Source organism: Hemibagrus wyckioides, linkage group LG06, assembly GCF_019097595.1.
Source record: "Hemibagrus wyckioides isolate EC202008001 linkage group LG06, SWU_Hwy_1.0, whole genome shotgun sequence".
Classification (NCBI taxonomy): Eukaryota; Metazoa; Chordata; class Actinopteri; order Siluriformes; family Bagridae; genus Hemibagrus; species Hemibagrus wyckioides.
In genome coordinates this window covers 33,216,855-33,236,159 of record NC_080715.1, presented here as the reverse complement: position 1 = coordinate 33,236,159, position 19,305 = coordinate 33,216,855, and the positions used below count along the sequence as shown (strand labels likewise).

General features: G+C 43.8%; 2 protein-coding genes across 5 annotated transcripts in view; one reads left to right on the top strand and one right to left on the bottom strand.

The window, feature by feature from the left end:
- The first annotated feature begins 758 nt into the window (after window positions 1-758).
- On the top strand, window positions 759-4,710 carry rpl7l1 (ribosomal protein L7-like 1). Its single transcript, XM_058393220.1, has 6 exons — window positions 759-852; window positions 1,100-1,208; window positions 1,295-1,455; window positions 1,551-1,688; window positions 1,772-1,881; window positions 3,481-4,710. Exons 1-6 carry the CDS (start codon window positions 773-775, stop codon window positions 3,687-3,689), a joined length of 807 nt encoding a protein of 268 aa, XP_058249203.1. The 5' UTR covers window positions 759-772; the 3' UTR covers window positions 3,690-4,710.
- A 3,224-nt stretch (window positions 4,711-7,934) lies between these two features.
- enpp1 (ectonucleotide pyrophosphatase/phosphodiesterase 1) overlaps window positions 7,935-19,305 on the bottom strand; it is a 51,717-nt gene continuing 40,346 nt past the window's right edge. For all 4 annotated transcript variants that reach the window (XM_058393217.1, XM_058393216.1, XM_058393218.1 and 1 more), the window contains 12 exons: window positions 14,515-14,546; window positions 14,252-14,379; window positions 14,081-14,150; window positions 13,467-13,554; window positions 12,265-12,449; window positions 12,095-12,128; window positions 11,846-12,000; window positions 11,479-11,614; window positions 9,271-9,345; window positions 9,012-9,144; window positions 8,778-8,922; window positions 7,935-8,424 (listed from right to left, as the gene is read on the bottom strand). In XM_058393217.1, the coding sequence (XP_058249200.1) occupies window positions 8,275-8,424; window positions 8,778-8,922; window positions 9,012-9,144; window positions 9,271-9,345; window positions 11,479-11,614; window positions 11,846-12,000; window positions 12,095-12,128; window positions 12,265-12,449; window positions 13,467-13,554; window positions 14,081-14,150; window positions 14,252-14,379; window positions 14,515-14,546 (1,331 nt within the window). In that variant the 3' untranslated portion in view covers window positions 7,935-8,274. The remainder of the gene's footprint in view (window positions 8,425-8,777; window positions 8,923-9,011; window positions 9,145-9,270; window positions 9,346-11,478; window positions 11,615-11,845; window positions 12,001-12,094; window positions 12,129-12,264; window positions 12,450-13,466; window positions 13,555-14,080; window positions 14,151-14,251; window positions 14,380-14,514; window positions 14,547-19,305) is intronic.

Sequence of the window (19,305 nt, the reverse complement as noted above, 5' to 3'; positions counted from 1 at the left end):
CAGGGTACCAATACTTTTGGAGGCAAGTGATCAGATAGGGCACCCAAAGTTTTGTATGCAAGTGGACAGTTACGGTGCCAATACTATTAAAGACATGTGTACAGACCAGGTGGAGCCGAATGGATATGTGCAAGTTATGTCACCAGAAATCATACTACGCAGTTCTTCCCTCTGTGCTGAACATTTTGATATGTCACATGTCCAAGCTGCAGTCATTCTGTGACTCTATGCAGGTGACTTCTTGTGAAGTCTTCAGAATACTCATCAAGCAGGTCTCTGCAATGTGCCAAGAGATTTTGATATGTCACATGTGTATGTTGTGGTAATTTTGTGATTCCAGGTATTTGTGGATTGACATGCACGTGATGTCATCAGCTCTACTCATTGGGCTGAGTGTCTCGATATGTCACTTGTGTAGTAGCTATGTTGGGGTGAATTTGTGTGTCCACTCGTTTCGAAGCTTGCCGTGCGCTTCAAGTCATCAAAATTCACGTCGTGAAACTCTACTCATTGTGCCCGGTGGTTTGATATGTCACATGTCATACATATGTTGCAGTTATGTGGTGATGGCACATATTTTGGGCGTTGACCTGCACGTGACGTCATCGCAAAACACGCAACACAGTGTTTTGCATAGCAAGCACCACTAATTACCTCCAGAGTGAACAAGCTGATAAATAATATAATGATTTCTGAGAAGGAGCTGTGTGAGAAAGGTGCAGTAGCTCCTCCACACCAGACAGCGGCCATGTCGCAGGGGGGAAAAAATAAAATGGTATCGACACGCGGGCGGCGGCGTGACGTCATCAGCGCGCGACACGAATTCCGCACCGAAGACGCGATGGAGTCCGAGTACGTATCCTATCTTGTTTACATTTTGTATCTGGGTTAATCTTCTGCATCGGTGAACACACACTGTTCTCGCGGTGTAAGAGCACCATGTGGCGTGTGTGTGTGCGCATGGAGGAAGTATTTTACAGAATCGATGATGTTAAATCGGCACTTTATTCACCGCACATGGGTCTGGAGTTAGCTCGCGCTGTATCCGGTGAAGTTCTGTACGAGTCTAGAGTATAATGGTTCTCTCTGTCTCTTTTAGGACAAAGAAGATCATCAAGTTGGTTCCTGAGAACCTTCTTAAGAAAAGGAAAGCATATCAGGCGATTAAGGCGACTCAGGCCAAGCTCGCTTTGTTGGAGAAGAGGAAGGTGAGTGTGTTCCTTCAGCTCAGTGGATGAAGGTTTACTGGAGAAACAGAGACTCAGGGTGTGAACAGCTGTGTGTGTTTTAACAGATAAAGAAGGGACAGTTGAAGTTCACGCGTCTGGAAGAGTTTCACAAGTACAGCAGGAGGAAGTACAGGGATGAAGTGCGTCTGGCACGAAACCGGCAGAGACCTCCTCCTCCTCTTCCTCCTGCCAAGAACAGCCTGGTGTTCGCTGTGCGCATTCGAGAGTAAGCTCCTTTAACCCTTCTCTACAACCTCCTCTCAGGGTCTGAAACTGTCTTACACGTGTGTGTTTGTGTTTTACATGATTATGCGTATTCAGGATTAAAGGCGTCAGTCCCAAAGTGAGGAAGATCATCCACATGTTTCGGCTGCGGAAGATCTTCAGTGGAACTTTCATTAAAGTCAGCAAGAGCTCCATGAACATGCTGCGAGTCGTCGAACCCTACGTGGCCTGGGGGTGAGAAGGCGTCACGGTTTGAACGTTAGTACCTGAATAAACGTGCGCCGTGATTATTCAGCTCTTTCTGATGTTTCCGACAGATTTCCTAACCTGAAGTCAGTCCGTGAGCTCATCTTGAAAAGAGGCCAGGGAAAGGTCGAGAAGAGAAAGATTCCTCTCACCGACAACACCGTCATCGAGCAGCATTTAGGTAAGATGTGTTCCTGATGTTCTGCTGAAGGTGTTGGTTTATTCAGACCTCAGACTGGATAAGGTGATGCTCTCCTTCCTCCATCTACTGACGATCAGCAACTGTAGTGTTTGGCTCCTCGAGTCATTCTGTCGCTTCTGACATTTTAAATGAGTGTCAATGTGATCAGGGTGACGCACATCACAAATACAACCATAAATTATATCCAGAGGACTTTTTCTGCACATCATTCTGAATTATTCTGCACACTGAACGCTCCAGGAACATCAATTTAACCCTCTCGAGATCCTTGAGCTGGGTTTCCTCTTTCGATGGGATGAGTTTCTGTTAGTTTATAATGAATGATAAATAATACACATTGAACAGTGTGAGAAGTGTAAAAGTATTGGAATGAATCACACTCTAACGGCTTGATACCAGATGTTTCTTCTCACTGTGTGTGAGGTGTTTTAATATCGTCTTTTAAGTCGTCGTGTGTGGTGTTGTTTGAGTCGGTTCACAGGTATAACGTGCACACCGACGCCACCGTCTCCTCAGAGCTCTTACACTCCTCATGTCACTTCAGCCTTCCGGAGATTTGTCTCCGTATTCCACTGTTTGGGTTCTAAAGGAGCGGTTTTCTATCCTGAGTGCTTCTCAGTTTAGTTCGTCTTCACTCCGCTCCTGAAAGCTCACATGGAGGTGGTGTGTGCATGGAGAGCACTGGTGCCATCTGCTGTGTGCGTGTGTGTGGCTCGATGTTCCTTTAGCTCCCGATGCTACAGAGACACTTCCTGTGTACGGTCCAATCAGAGCCGTTTCCAAGCTGATGGAAGAAGGTGGTGGTTCCTGGTAGATAGGAGAGATGGCTTGAGTTTGGAGGAGCTCTGTGTGTGTAGTGTTCCTATCATCTGAGCTACAGAGCTAATCACTGAACTAACAGGCTTAGTCTGACCGTTAGCTAATTATTTATACTGCTTTAAAAAAAACCTACATCACTTGCCTAAAAATCCACAACAAGATGCTGGCTAATGCTTGAGATGTGATGAAAACATTTAACTAGTGAACTTTCTTTAGATCACGAAGTTGTGTTTGGGCAGAAAATCAGTGACCTCAGTGTTTCCACCTCTGTTTAATGTTCTCACAAACGAGTAGTGTAATTCATAAGAGACGTGTTCACCTTCAGTCTCTCTGAGGGGTGTGTGTGTGTGTCCGTCTCTGGTCGCTGCAGGTTAGAGCATCCATTAGCGTTATGTATCACTTAGCAATCTGTAATAATAAGTGGAGAACATTTTAACTAACTACTTCAGATGATCACCAAGCACAGGGTGAGGTATCTGTACTGTAATGTAAGGGTGAGAGCAGCAGGGGGCAGTGTCTCCTCAATCATAGCAGAGAGCAGGTGAAGAATCGAATAGAATTACTGTTGTAAAAGAAATTCTGTGAATTCTGTCTGAAGAGATTTAACTCATCATTAACTCCACAGCTGTATCCCTCACACACAGCCCGTGCAACAGAGTAAAGATAGTTCATGCGGAACAATTGTTTGTAGAGTCGTGTTTGTGTGCGTGTCTGGCTTTAGATTGTAATTGTTTTGCATCTCTACTGTATTCCCTGTAGGTCAGCATGGGATCATCTGTTTGGAGGACCTCATCCATGAGATCTACTCCGCTGGAAAGAACTTCAGGGTGGCGAACAGCTTCCTCTGGCCATTCTACCTGTCCGTTCCTCGACACTCGGCCAGAGACAAAGTCGGCCTTCTGAAGGAGATGGGTGAGCCTGGACCTCGAGCCGAGGACATCAACAGAGTGATCAGGACCTTTAACTGAGCCTCACTTCCTGGAACTCGGACACACTGTACTGTTTTATGGAGAGCCGCTGGCTTTCCTGTCTTTACTTTTCCCCGTTCTGATGCGAGATTGGACGTGGTTTCAGATCGATGCCCTCACAAGGTTGGATCGGATGAGAGTTCGACTTCTTTGGTGTAATGAAACTTGTTCCGTCTCGTGGGCCAGGTTCTTTAATTTTGTGCAGCAATTTATATTAAAACTGATATGGTTTATTATAAACGTTAGTCCCGTGGCATTGGAGTGTCTGTGTTGAGTTTAGTGTGGTCAGCGCTCGCATCAGATTAAAAAATAACCAAATTCCGAGTGGTGAAGTGTAATAATACAGCATTAGGACACAACCGATACACAATAGTGCAGCAAACAAGCTAATACCTAACAAGTTAAACCACTCATCTTTAACTAGCAGTTAGTAGACTGTTGCCAAAAGTTTTGGAACACCCCTCCACATCATTAAGTTCAGGGGTTGGGCTCGGCCTGTTAGTTCCAGTGAAAGGAACTCTTAATGCTTCAGCTTCATACCAAGATATTTTGGACAATTTCATGCTCTTTGTGGGAACAGTTTGGGGATGACCCCTTCCTGTTCCAACATGACTGCACATCAGTGCACAAAGCAAGGTCCATAAAGACATGGATGAATGAGTTTGGTGTGGAGGAACTTGACTGGCCTGCACAGAGTCCTGACCTCAACCCCATAGAACACCTTTGGGATGAATTAGAGCGGAGACTGCGAGCCAGGCCTTCTCGTCCAACATCACTGATCAGCTGTTTATTCTTCTTCAGTTCCTCTGAGTGCAGAGCTCTACAAAAATATGCTCAATTCTTGTTTAGCTAAAAAGCTTTTCAGGAGTTTTTCTTTCTGAATTAGATTAACCTTCAATCTCCAGCCCAGATTAGTGTTCTTACTGCCATGAGCTATTCACTGTTAGCTTATTTAGGAAAAGATGCTAATACAACACAAAACCTTTTTTTCCGCTGATTAAACCCTGTTTCCCAAATAGTATCACTCTCATGACCTCTTGATTCTATCAGTAGTTTTATGTTCAGTGTAGTCTCGTTTCTGTTATATCTGGTTGGACTAAGCCTAAGAACACACTATGACCAAAAGTTTGTGTCCACTTTTAGATGACAGGAGTTATAGCCATGCTAACAGGGTCTGACCCCATACTGAGTAAGGCTTCATTCCTCCTGAAGGACATTAAAAAGATCTATAGGGATCTACTCAGGTTTAATGGTGTTTATGGTGAAATGAAGTTTTATCTATTGTCATGAGGTCACTACGAAGCAAGCTGGAAAAAAACACGTTAATAGCACGCGACTTGAAACAAATTTAAACAAATAATTTATGACCACAGAAATGTAAATTAGCACCACATATGTTATTTTAACTATATATACGTGGGTATATACGCGCACTCTCCCGTGGTCATCCATTCGGTGGTGAGATGGTTAGAAATCACTGGACATACTGAGATAGGGGGAATTATATAAAAACTGGCATTTTTAGACAAATTTGTATTCTTTTCTAAATAGTTAAAAACACCGGTCAGCCATAACATTATGACCACTGACCGGTGACGGGAATAAGACTGATCTCCTCATCATGGCACCTGTTAGTGGGTGGGATATATTAGGAACATTTTGTCCTTGAAGTTGATGTTGGATCAACCGGAGACAGGGTCATGGGCGGCCAAGGCTCACTGTTGGGGAGAGAAGGCTGGCCCGTGTGATCCGATCCAACAGACGAGCTACTGTTGCTCAAACTGCTGAAGAAGTTTATGCTGGTTCTGATAGAAAGGTGTCAGAATACACAGTGCAGGACGGGTCAGGGCTGCTTTGGCAGCAAAAAGGGGACCAACACAATATTAGGCAGGTGGTCATAATGTTATGGTTGATCGGTGTATAATAACACTAGAAGATGCAGCTCTTCAGTCACCACTCACAAATGTCTGATCTGATTATACTTCTGGTTAAGAGAATCAGCCTCACTATCTGTGGTCCATATTTTAGTCAAATTATTTGAATCATCACTCTTCAGTGTTTCTCACAGCTGTATGCTGCTGTTTAGTGTAAGTTCTGTTTCTTAAGTAGGTTTTGAAGAAACACTGAGGACATTCTGCAGTATGCTGTAATAGTTTTATGGTTATTAACTTGATATGTTTGTTTATTAATACAATCCTGGTGAAGTACGTTTAGAAAATTTGGTTCAGTGAAGCATGCATCTGATTTACACAAACTATTTCATCTCAAGAAACTGAAAAAATCTCAGTGTGAGGTGGACTGGTGTAAAGCTCTCTGCAGCAGTGGAAACATGATGGAGTGATGAATCTCACATCACTTCCACACATCTAGCAGTCTGAGGGATGAATGTGGTTTGGTGGAGGTCAGGAGAACGCTAGCTCCTGGAGCACACGGTGCTGACAGTAAGGTTTTTGGTGGAGGAGGAATAACGGTCAGATTTGAGCTTCTTATCTCCAGTGAAGGGAAAAGCTCTACTACAAAAACATTTAGACATTTGAATGCTTCCAATGTCGCATTAAAGGTTTGAGGAAGAACCTTCCCAGTTCCATCATGACTGTGTTTGAGGAGGTCGGTGGGAAAGACCTTGAGTGTCCTGCACAAAGCCCTGATCTCAAGCCCTTTGAGATGAACTGGACCTGGAGTTTCCTGACCCATGATCTTGAGCACAAATCCCCACAGTCGCACTGTACACACACTCAGGAGCGTGAGTAGAATCTTTCAAAACATTTTTCTGAACGTTGGATTTTCATGAATACGTTTCTGATGTAAATACTTCTATAAAAGTTTTATGACTGAATCCATTCACATCCTGATAAACCAGGCCCATTGTTCATTCTTTACTCAGTCTCCCGTCTCAGCCTGACAGTCGTAGCCGTTGTTTTCTTCCTCAGTGTGTTCAATCCTCCTCATCCTCTGTGTTTATCATTATTTCTGTTCATGTGATGATATAACCTCTCTAATGACTTGATTGAGGTTCAGTAAACTCACGTTGATCCTCACTATTCTACTGAAGAAGTCTATTATTCTAGTATTCTATCTTCAACCAAATGTCTTCTGTAACCACTGACCAGTCCCTCACATCTGCCTTGCCCACTCCTCCTTGCAGATCTCAGCCAGTTGAGAGAGATTAGAGGAACATCTGGCACATACATTCAGATCTAGCCACAACATTCTGATTGGACTGAGGTCCTGACTCGGCCAATCCAGAGACCGATTCTTCTTTATTTTAAGAAGACGACGTTCCTTGGTGGTTCTGATTGAATGATTTGAGTCATTGTCTTGTTGCATCACACGTTTTCAGCCCAGCTTGAGCCCTCTGACTGATGGCCGGAGATTCTCATGAAGAATTTGTTGACAGAGTTCAGTCGTCTAGGCCCGGAGGCAGAAAAACAGCCCAAGACTTCCACATTTCCACCACCATGCTTCCTCTTTTCGTGGAATTCAGAATTGGCTTTTCTCCAAACATGGTGCTTTTCATTAGGACCAAATAAATCAATTTTGGAATCATCTGTCCAAGGAATGGACTTTTGCTCTGTCAAACGCTCTCTGGTGAAGTTCTTGGTTCTTTTTTTTTTTTAAGAGCAGAAGCTTCCTTCTCACAATCCTCTCCCATTTCCGTCTGATTGTAGATGCATGTACATTTACCCCAGATGTTGCCAGAGAGGTCAGTAACTCAGAAGTGATGTGTGGGTTGACCTTTGGTGCTTCTTGACGATGTTTTTGATGGCTGTCCACTACTAGGCAGAGTTGTGGTCATGTTGAATGTCCTCCATTCGTAGATGATTTGTCAGACAGTGGATGGATGGAGCCGGAGATCTTCTGGAGATCTCCTGAGGTCCTCCTTTCCTCTTGGCATTGCTGGTCATTGTGGGCTCTTGACTTGACCACTACGGTGGTTTGATCGGTTTCCCCTCTGTTTAATCCGTGTTGCTCCGCCCCTTTCCTAACGATGTCTAATTTGATTGGTCTGTTGAACTGAATCAAATGTGTGGCTTTCCATCGTTCATCTAGTGTTTTTGGTTTCTCACGAAATTCCTTCTAAACAAAGACAAGCATCTGATATTTAATATCTAAAAAAAAACTGGTGATGGAAATCATTTTAAATCAACAGAAACCTCTGATCTGATCAACGGCTTCACAAACGTTCTCGAAACATTCTTCACAAACCTCTAAAGTCTTTACAGAAACAGGAAGTTTATACAGGAGGAAGTTTTAACTCTACATTTTATTGAGATCAACAACATTTTATAAATTAAGGACACGAATACATAATAAAGCTAATTTCTCTACACGTGAATATGATTTCTCTTAACATGGAACAGTCATTATAAAAGTATGAAGGCACTTGTTTCTTGAATTCATTCAAACAGTTATAAACAATGTTTTTTATCAAATAGGTGTTTGTGCTATAAATGCTTTATATAATAGTTATAACACCTCGAGGCTGAATGTCTTGGTTTAAAGCAGGTCTTTATACAGTAGCTGCTCCTTCAGACAGAAACTACACACACACACACACACACACTCCATCACAACATGTTAAACACTAAAACGTTTTTAAAAAGGTCTGAAGTTGTGACACGTCCTCAGGTCGAAGGTCAGGATAGAAACTCAGTCCTGTTAGAAGCTCCACATCTCGCACGCGAGCCACATGAAGCTGAGTCCAGTCTTCAACCCAGGAGTAATCACCCGCATCCTGGAACACACACACACACAGGGGTGAAGAGTACAGCATGTGTGTGTAGTGATGTGTTTATAATAAACAGTAGTGTGTATTGATGTGTGTGTAGTGTTGTGTATTGTAGTGTGTTAGTAAACAGAAGTGTGTATTGGTGTGTGTTGTGTAGTATAGTCTGTTGTCTTGTGTGTTGTCTTGTGTGTTTTGTTGTGTAGTGTAGTGTAGTGTTGTGTATGACTCAGGTTAAATTCTCCTACTGCAGTTATTATTAATAAGACAGAAGGTTTCAGCCTTGTGGACTTTCTAATCTCCAGTAGTTTTAGTCCTGATATGAATTTACTGACCGCTGAAGGACACAGAGCCAAACTTACATGACAGGTCTCCGTGTTATCAGGACGATGAGGTAGGATGAAGGACATGGTCTCTATCTGACCCTCACAGTCCCGCAGAGCTGAGGACGAGTTCTTAGAGCTGGTCAGAATCACGAAGTAATGAGTGGGCAACGGAGGGGTCAAGCTGTTAGACACAAACATCACAGTGTCCTTCAGTTCATTTCACCTTTATTTTTTTCGAAAGGTTGGGTCAAACTCTCTTAAATAACTCACGTGTCTCTCCGTTTCATGATGTCGAATCTTCCATCAGTGTTTTTATCGAATATCGGTCCACTCATGACGGTCAGACACCGCAGAGTTCTGGAATATTTTACAACAAGAACATTGTGGAAATAATCCCAGATACCTGAAGAAGAAAAAAGATGACAAAGTAAACATCTGAAACTCTGGTGTGTGTGTGTGTGTGTGTGTGTGTGTGTGTGTGTGTGTGTGTGTGAGACAGACTAAAAGCAGGTGATAAATAAAGAAGTACCTTTAAAGACTGTGAACATTGGTGCTATGTTACTTGTGATCAGAGAGTCGGACTCGTTTCCATCTGAAGCCAAATCTGCAGAAGTGAAATTCCAAAAGAATAAAAATTTAAAAACAATCAGAGAATTCGGGGGAAAAAAAGGAAAAACAATAAACTTATATAACCCAGCATACACACACCTGAGCTAATACTCTATTGAAGCAGCTTTTGATTCAATAGATATATACAGCAATCCCCCTCTATATCGCGGTTCATATATCACGGTCCCGGTATGATCACGCTGATTTTTATTTGGAACATAACTCATTTTTTTTTGCGGATTTTCCTGCTATATTGCGATATCCGCAAACCTTATAGTGAATTGTTTTTATGTTGAAATAAAGTAATTTATTAATAAAAATATAATTATATTATTTACAAAATCTAATCTAGCCATGGGGGTCAGTCCAGTGACTTCTGTGCCGGTCCCAAGCCCGGATAAATAGAGAGGGTTGTGTCAGGAAGGGCATCCGGTGTAAAATATTGCCAAATTTAATCATGCGAATCGTCAGTACTCTGAATTGGATCAGTCGAGGCCCAGGTTAACAACAACCACCATCAGCACCGCTGACCTACAGGGTGCCAGTGGAAATTGGGCTACTGTTGGTCGGAGAAGTAGAGGAGGGAGGAGAGGAAAGGTAAGAGTTTAGGACTGAGAATAGGAACTCTGAATGTTGGTACTATGACAGGGAAAGTTAGAGAGCTGGCTGATATGATGGAGAGAAGGAAGGTGGATATACTGTGTGTACAGGAGACCAGGTGGAAGGGTAGCAAGGCTCGTAGTTTAGGAGCAGGATTCAAGCTGTTTTATTATGGTGTGGATAGTAAGAGAAATGGGGTAGGTGTGGTCCTGAAGGAATAGTTTGTGAGGAATGTTCTGGAGGTGAAGAGAGTGTCAGACAGGGTGATGAGTCTGAAGTTAGAGGTTGAAGGGGTGATGTTGAATGTTAATGGTTATGCCCCACAGGTAGGTTGTGAGTTAGAGGAGAAAGAGAGATTCTGGAGTGAATTTGATGAGGTAATAGAGAGTATTCCCAGGTGACAGGAGCAGATTTTGATGGACGTGTTGGTGAGGGGAACACAGGTGATGAGGAGGTGATGGGCAAGTTTGGAGTTAAGGAAAGGAACCTTGAAGGGCAGATGGTAGTGGACTTTGCTAAGAGTCGCTGTGGCGACCCCTGAAGAGAAGAGCCGAAAGAAGAAGAAGAATTACAAAATATAAACATGAATTAAAATGAAGTAAAATGTTAATAATATATAAAATACTGTACAGAGTATTTACTGAAGAGTCAAAGAACACGTAGCATTGTTTAGGAAAGCACGGTGTGGGGATGCTGAATATCAAAATACAGTTCGGCTAGAGGAACGAGTCTGGCCAATCGGAATGCCCTATTCATTTAATCAGGATTGTGACTGGCTGCTAGCTTTGTGTGCAGTTGGGGAAAGGGAAGCATACTTTGTATAGCGGCTCAGGCCGGTTGAAATTGACTAAGGAGTTAACAGGTGGTTCACTAGTGGGTGGTAGGTAGTACTCTCTCTCTCTCTCATACTGTATGTATCGTGTTGAAGGGCTCATCAAAATGAATACCTGTACTGTACGTACTTTAGAACAGTAAAATGTTGCGTATTCTTATAGGTTTTGTAAATACTTTAATTACTGTACCGAAAATGTAAGCATACAGTAACTATACAGTAATGTTCATCTCGCTATATGGTTGCAAATGTTTTCTGTGTGTGTTTAAAGAGTGTGGGAGGGTAATTTACGGCTTAAACAATAAAAAAAACACGCATTTGGGGGTGGCGTCCGTGTATCGCGGATTTTCTTTTATTGCGGGTGATTTTGGAACGTAACCCCTGCGATAAATGGGGGACTACTGTATATATATTAACATTTTGTACATGATAATTACTTTTAAACAGTAATTGTTTTGTTCTGAACATAGCCACACCCCTAAATAGAATATTATAATAAGATGTGCAGACTCTGGCAAACATATATACATATACATACATATAGTAACATTTATTTTTTCTGTTTTTCCCCAAAATCACAAAAACGTGCCATTTTATTAGGAGACTTTTTATATCTGCAGTAAATATTAATGATGTTAATGATGTGTGTTTATTTGAAGTAAGTGTAAATAAAATCAGAGTTCAGGTGGAACGTACTGGGAGGATGAAGAAAGCCGTACGTCAGTGTGAGGTTCTCCTTATAGAAACTGCAGGACTGACTCTCTTCAGCTGGAACACGAACATCTACACGAACACACTCCTCCTCTGAGGGACTGAGAGACTGAACAGCAGACTGAGAGAGAGAGAGAGAGAGACAGGGAGAGATACAGAAATAGAGTGAGAGAGAGAGAGAGAGAGAGAGAGAAAGACAGAGATAGAGAGAGACGTACAGATTATGGACATCTGAGAGAGCTGGGATTAAACTGCTATCTCTTATCACAGCTGTGATTGTTTATGAAGTTAGTTATTCATGTCCATTTCACAGAGACGTGATGTTTCAGGTTCATCATTCTCAGAATCTCACCAGCGGTTGGAGACTATACGCAACCCAGAGAGGCATAAGGATGTCTTTACTGTATCCAGTGATGTAGGAAACATGCTGAAGAATGCAGTAGTCTGCTCTCTCCTGGAGAACTCGTGGAGCTCCATATGGCAGATGAAGATGTTTGTCTGTCGGCTCTGTTGGAGTAGATGGACGCTTTATTCAGCCATGATGAAAATGTGAAGCAAAGTAAAAGCTGTAGAGTGATACTTGCTACTACTAGTGACATACTTGCACTGATCAGACGGCGGTTGAGGTTTTCCACCTGAAACAGAAATACACCCAGTTACACCCAAGTGGTCAGTTCATGTGTCTGGATTGCATTTACACTTTTTTGACTTTATGAGCTCGTTATCATTATCTTCATTTCAGAGTGCTATATGTGGTTTTGTCTTTCCAACCTGGGATTTGTTGTAGAGCTTACAGGAGCAGCCACGGTCATCCTTCACAGACAGAACAGAGGAGGAACAGACGGAGGCTGAAGAGATCTCAGGAGGGTGGACTGGACGATAAGGGGGGTTCTTCAGTAGATGGTTGAGACTCCCATGTGTGCCATTGTTTGGAGCAGGAGGAATTTCCAACAAATCTACATGAAGATGAACAGTTAGCATTTTAGAGATTACACATTTTCCCAAACATCTCCATAATGATGTTCCTTTTATTTAAGCATTACACATTAATTACATTAGTTAAAGTTTCTACTATTAAATTCCAGTAAATGATTAAATTCATTGAAGTTGAATTTCGCTGAAATGGGACAGATTGAAGACTTTCCAATCTTCAGCTATCCAATCTGTGACCACTGCAGCTCCAGATCCCAGGTCTTGGCAGACATGAGTGGACCCCAGTGTGGTCTTCTGCTGTGCTAATCCATCAGCCTGAAGATCTGACATGACAGCAGATTGAGTTCCACCAGAAACCATCAAAGCAGAGAACCTTGAACCATGTCAAGGGACATGACAGACAAGTACAAAAGGAACCTATTGACCACTCGCTGCCTACACACCATCTGCAATGAAAAAACAACTAGGCAGGAAGCGGAGGTGAAATGTCAGAAGGAGCAGTCTTTATTTGTCACTTAAACATTATAGGAAATTCTTTTCTTCACATATCCCAGCTTGTTAAGGAGTTTGGTGTCAGAGCAAAGTGTCAGCTATGATACAGCCCCTGGGAGCAGATGGGGTTGAGGGCCTTGCTTAAAGACCCAGTAGAGGAAGCCTGGAGGTGCTGGGGCTTGAACCTGCCCTTGACCTTCTATTCAGTAGCCCAGAGCTGTAATCGTTGGGTCAACACTTCATCCCACTCAGAACAGACAAGAACAACATCCCTACACAGTTTTTGACATGGATCTTCAAAGGAAAGAGGGGAATTCCCCAGAACATCTGGAGAAGATCAGTGGTGTTTGGATTTTCCTGAAAGGAGCTGGACACAAGTTGACCTACAGTAGAATCAGGCCTTTGTCCCAGCTCATGGTTCCATTAGACATGGGATTGTGCGCATTAATTTACTATAAGAACTGGTTAACTAATAAAAGTTAATAACAGTAATCTAGTCAATGGTGTTCATATGAAAACGCGTCCGTTCACACGTGGAGGTCACTCACCACACAGGAGGTTATACACTTCTATATTTTCGAAGGGAGCTACAGTCGTCCTGTACTTCATTCCTGGTCCATATCCTATGAAAATGGCCTGTAAACAATGACAGTGTTAAGACCCTGAATATCTACAGGTGTGTTTTTGTTTCTATTTATTTTTATTTTAGAGAATTATAAAATAATGTCAGAGTTTCAGCCTCTCTGGGGCTAGTGCATGAAGATTTCTCTACAGACGCTTTTGTCACATATACATTACAGAACAGTGAAATTCTTTCTTTGAATATCCCAGCTAGGAAGTAGGGGTCAGAGCGCAGGGTCAGCAGGGTTAAGGGCCCAAGAGAGGCAGCTTGAAGCCCTGACAACTTCTGGTCAGTAACCCAGACCTTTAACCACTGAGCCTCACATTCTACAGCTCAGTGTATTTTATTTCTCTGGCTAAGGTGATGTTTAATTATCATTAGATTACAGAAGATACTTGACATCACAGCTGCAAATACTGACCGACTGTGGTGAGTTCATTCATGTCCTTTAAGCTTGTAGACAAACCAAGAGAAGCTCCCATCATTATTAAGGACAGTGTTATCCCTGATGATTTAATAAACTGGATACACTGCACTGACCTGCATATTTGTGAAGGTGTTATCTGAGCCGTGGAAGCCACCAGTGCAGTACTTCACTTCATATGGGTTGCTGGAGAAAAACAAGGACACAAAGACAATCATTACTGCAATTTCTGACCGCTTAAATCAGTGTTTAAAATGTTTCGATTGAAAGTCATTGAGAGTTCTCACAGGGCCGCCTGCCACCCGGCTCTCATGTAGAGATGACCTCTTTCTATACGGACGTTGTTAGCAAAATGGAAGCGTTTGGGAAGATGCTCTGTTAGATATGGCCTCATCGGCTGATCGCGAGCTCTGCACTTCAAAGGCATGGAGTGAGAAAAGGAAGGAATAAAAGATGCATTAACTTGAAAAAAAAAAAAACGAAAAAGAACTGCAATAAAAGCTCAGACAGAGTTAGATATCCATAATGAGAAGATTGAGAAGATTCATACCGACAGATTCTTCATTAGCTCTTCATAGTTAACTGTCAGAGGACAGAACAGAGAGAATATGACTGTACAATCATTACACAAACACACTGCACACTGTACACACACTGTACACACACTGTACACACACTGCACACTGTACACACACTGCACACACACTGTACACACACTGTACACACACTGTACACACACTGCACACTGTACACACACTGTACACACACTGCACACTGTACACACACTGCACACTGTACACACACTGTACACACACTGTACACACACTGCACACTGTACACACACTGCACACACACTGTACACACACTGCACACTGTACACACACTGCACACACACTGTACGCACACTGTACACACACTGTACACACTGCACACTGTACACACACTGCACACTGTACACACACTGTACACACTGCACACTGTACACACACTGCACACTGTACACACACTGTACACACACTGTACACACACTGCACACTGTACACACACTGCACACACACTGTACACACACTGCACACTGTACACACACTGCACACACACTGTACGCACACTGTACACACACTGCACACACACTGTACACACACTGCACACTGTACACACACTGCACACACACTGTACGCACACTGTACACACACTGTACACACACTGTACACACACTGCACACTGTACACACACTGCACACACACTGTACACACACTGTACACACACTGTACACACACTGCACACTGTACACACACTGTACACACACTGCACACTGTACACACACTGCACACTGTACACACACTGTACACACACTGTACACACACTGCACACTGTACACACACTGCACACACACTGTACACACACTGCACACTGTACACACACTGCACACACACTGTACGCACACTGTACACACACTGTACACACTGCACACTGTACACACACTGCACACACACTGTACACACACTGCACACTGTACACACACTGCACACTGTACACACACTGTACACACACTGTACACACACTGCACACACACTGCACACTGTAAACACACTGTACACACACTGCACACTGTACACACACTGTACACACACTATACACACACTGCACACTGTACACACACTGTACACACACTGTACACACACTGCACACACACTGTACACTGTACACACACTGCACACTGTAAACACACTGTACACACACTGCACACTGTACACACACTGTACACACACTGTACACACACTGCACACTGTACACACACTGCACACTGTACACACACTGTACACACACTGTACACACACTGCACACACACTGCACACTGTAAACACACTGTACACACACTGCACACTGTACACACACTGTACACACACTGTACACACACTGCACACTGTACACACACTGTACACACACTGTACACACACTGCACACACACTGTACACTGTACACACACTGCACACTGTAAACACACTGTACACACACTGCACACTGTACACACACTGTACACACACTGTACACACACTGCACACTGTACACACACTGCACACTGTACACACACTGTACACACACTGTACACACACTGTACACACACTGCACACTGTACACACACTGCACACTGTACACACACTGTACACACACTGTACACACACTGCACACACACTGTACACTGTACACACACTGCACACTGTAAACACACTGTACACACACTGCACACTGTACACACACTGTACACACACTGTACACACACTGCACACTGTACACACACTGCACACTGTAAACACACTGTACACACACTGTACACACACTGCACACTGTACACACACTGTACACACTGTACACACACTGTACACATACTGCACACTGTACACACACTGTACACACACTGCACACTGTACACACACTGTACACACACTGTACACACACTGCACACTGTACACACACTGTACACACACTGTACACACTGCACACTGTACACACACTGCACACACACTGTACACACACTGCACACTGTACACACACTGCACACTGTACACACACTGTACACACACTGTACACACACTGCACACACACTGTACACTGTACACACACTGCACACTGTAAACACACTGTACACACACTGCACACTGTACACACACTGTACACACACTGTACACACACTGCACACTGTACACACACTGCACACTGTAAACACACTGTACACACACTGTACACACACTGCACACTGTACACACACTGTACACACTGTACACACACTGTACACACACTGCACACTGTACACATACTGCACACTGTACACACACTGTACACACACTGCACACTGTACACACACTGTACACACACTGTACACACACTGTACACACACTGCACACTGTACACACACTGTACACACACTGTACACACACTGCACACTGTACACATACTGCACACTGTACACACACTGTACACACACTGCACACTGTACACATACTGCACACTGTACACACACTGTACACACACTGCACACTGTACACACACTGCACACTGTACACACACTGTAAACACACTGTACACACACTGCACACTGTACACATACTGCACACTGTACACACACTGTACACACACTGTACACACACTGCACACTGTACACATACTGCACACTGTACACACACTGTACACATACTGCACACTGTACACACACTGTACACACACTGTACACACACTGCACACTGTAGACACACTGTACCCACACTGCACACTGTACACACACTGTACACACACTGCACACTGTACACACACTGTACACACACTGCACACTGTACACACACTGCACACTGTACACACACTGTACACACACTGTACACACACTGTACACTGTACACACACTGTACACACACTGCACACTGTACACACACTGCACACTGTACACACACTGTACACACACTACACATACTGCACACTGTACACACACTGTACACACACTGTACACACACTGCACACTGTACACACACTGCACACTGTACACACACTGTACACATACTGCACACTGTACACACACTGTACACACACTGCACACTGTACACACACTGTACACACACTGTACACACACTGCACACTGTACACACACTGCACACTGTACACACACTGTACACACACTGTACACATACTGCACACTGTACACACACTGTATACACACTGTACACTGTACACACACTGCACACTGTACACACACTGTACACTGTACACACACTGTACACACACTGCACACTGTACACACACTGCACACTGTACACACACTGTACACACTGCACACTGTACACACACTGTACACACTGCACACTGTACACTGTACACACACTGTACACTGTACACACACTGTACACACACTGCACACTGTACACACACTGTACACACACAGTACACACACTGCACACTGTACACTGTACACACACTGTACACACACTGCACACTGTACACACACTGTACACACACTGCACACACACTGTACACACACTGCACACACACTGTAAACACACTGCACACACACTGGACACACACTGCACACACACTGGACACACACTGCACACACACTGGACACACACTGGACACACACTGGACACACACTGCACACACACTGCACACACTGTACACACACTGCACACACACTGTACACACACTGCACACACACTGCACACACACTGTACACACACTGCACACACACTGGACACACACTGTACACACACTGCACACACTGCACACACACTGTACACACACTGTACACACACTGCATACTGTACACACACTGTACACACACTGTACACACTGTACACACACTGCACACACTGTACACACACTGTACACACTGTACATACACTGCACACACTGTACACACACTGTACACACACTGTACACACACTGCACACACTGTACACACACAGTACACACACTGTACACACACTGTACACACACTGCACACTGTACACACACTGTACACACACTGCACACACTGTAAACACACTGTACACACACTGCACACACTGTACACACACTGTACACACACTGCACACACACTGTACACACTGTACACACACTGCACACACTGTACACACACTGTACACACTGTACACACACTGCACAAACTGTACACACATTGTACACACACTGCACACACTGTACACACACTGTACACACACTGCACACACTGTACACACACTGTACACTCACTGTATACACACTGTACACACACTGCACACACTGTACACACACTGTACACACACTGTACACTCACTGTACACACACTGCACACACACTGTACACACACTGTACACTCACTGTACACACACTGTACACTCACTGTACACACACTGCACACACACTGTACACACACTGCACACACTGTACACACACTGTACACACACTGTACACTCACTGTACACACACTGTACACACACTGCACACACACTGTACACACACTGTATACACACTGTACACACACTGTACACACACTGCACACACTGCACACACACTGCACACACTGCACACACACTGTACACTCACTGTATACACACTGCACACACTGTACACACACTGCACACTGTAAACACACTGCACAAACTGCACACTGTACACACACTGTACACTGTAAACACAGCATACACACTGCACACACACACTGCACACACACTGTACACTGCAAACACAGCAAATACACTGCACAAACACTGAACACACACTGCAAACACAATGCACACACACTGTACACACACTGTACACTGTAAACACAGCATACACACTGCACACACACACACTGCACACACACTGTACACTGCAA

What these genes read in the sequence shown, in the direction of transcription:
- rpl7l1 (XM_058393220.1), top strand. Translation starts at nt 773, where the DNA reads ATGGTATCGACACGCGGGCGGCGGCGTGACGTCATCAGCGCGCGACAC. An exon ending in TTCGCTGTGCGCATTCGAGA is followed by an intron (nt 1,456 to 1,550) that starts GTAAGCTCCTTT and finishes ATGCGTATTCAG; the next exon opens with GATTAAAGGCGTCAGTCCCA. An exon ending in GAACCCTACGTGGCCTGGGG is followed by an intron (nt 1,689 to 1,771) that starts GTGAGAAGGCGT and finishes TGTTTCCGACAG; the next exon opens with ATTTCCTAACCTGAAGTCAG.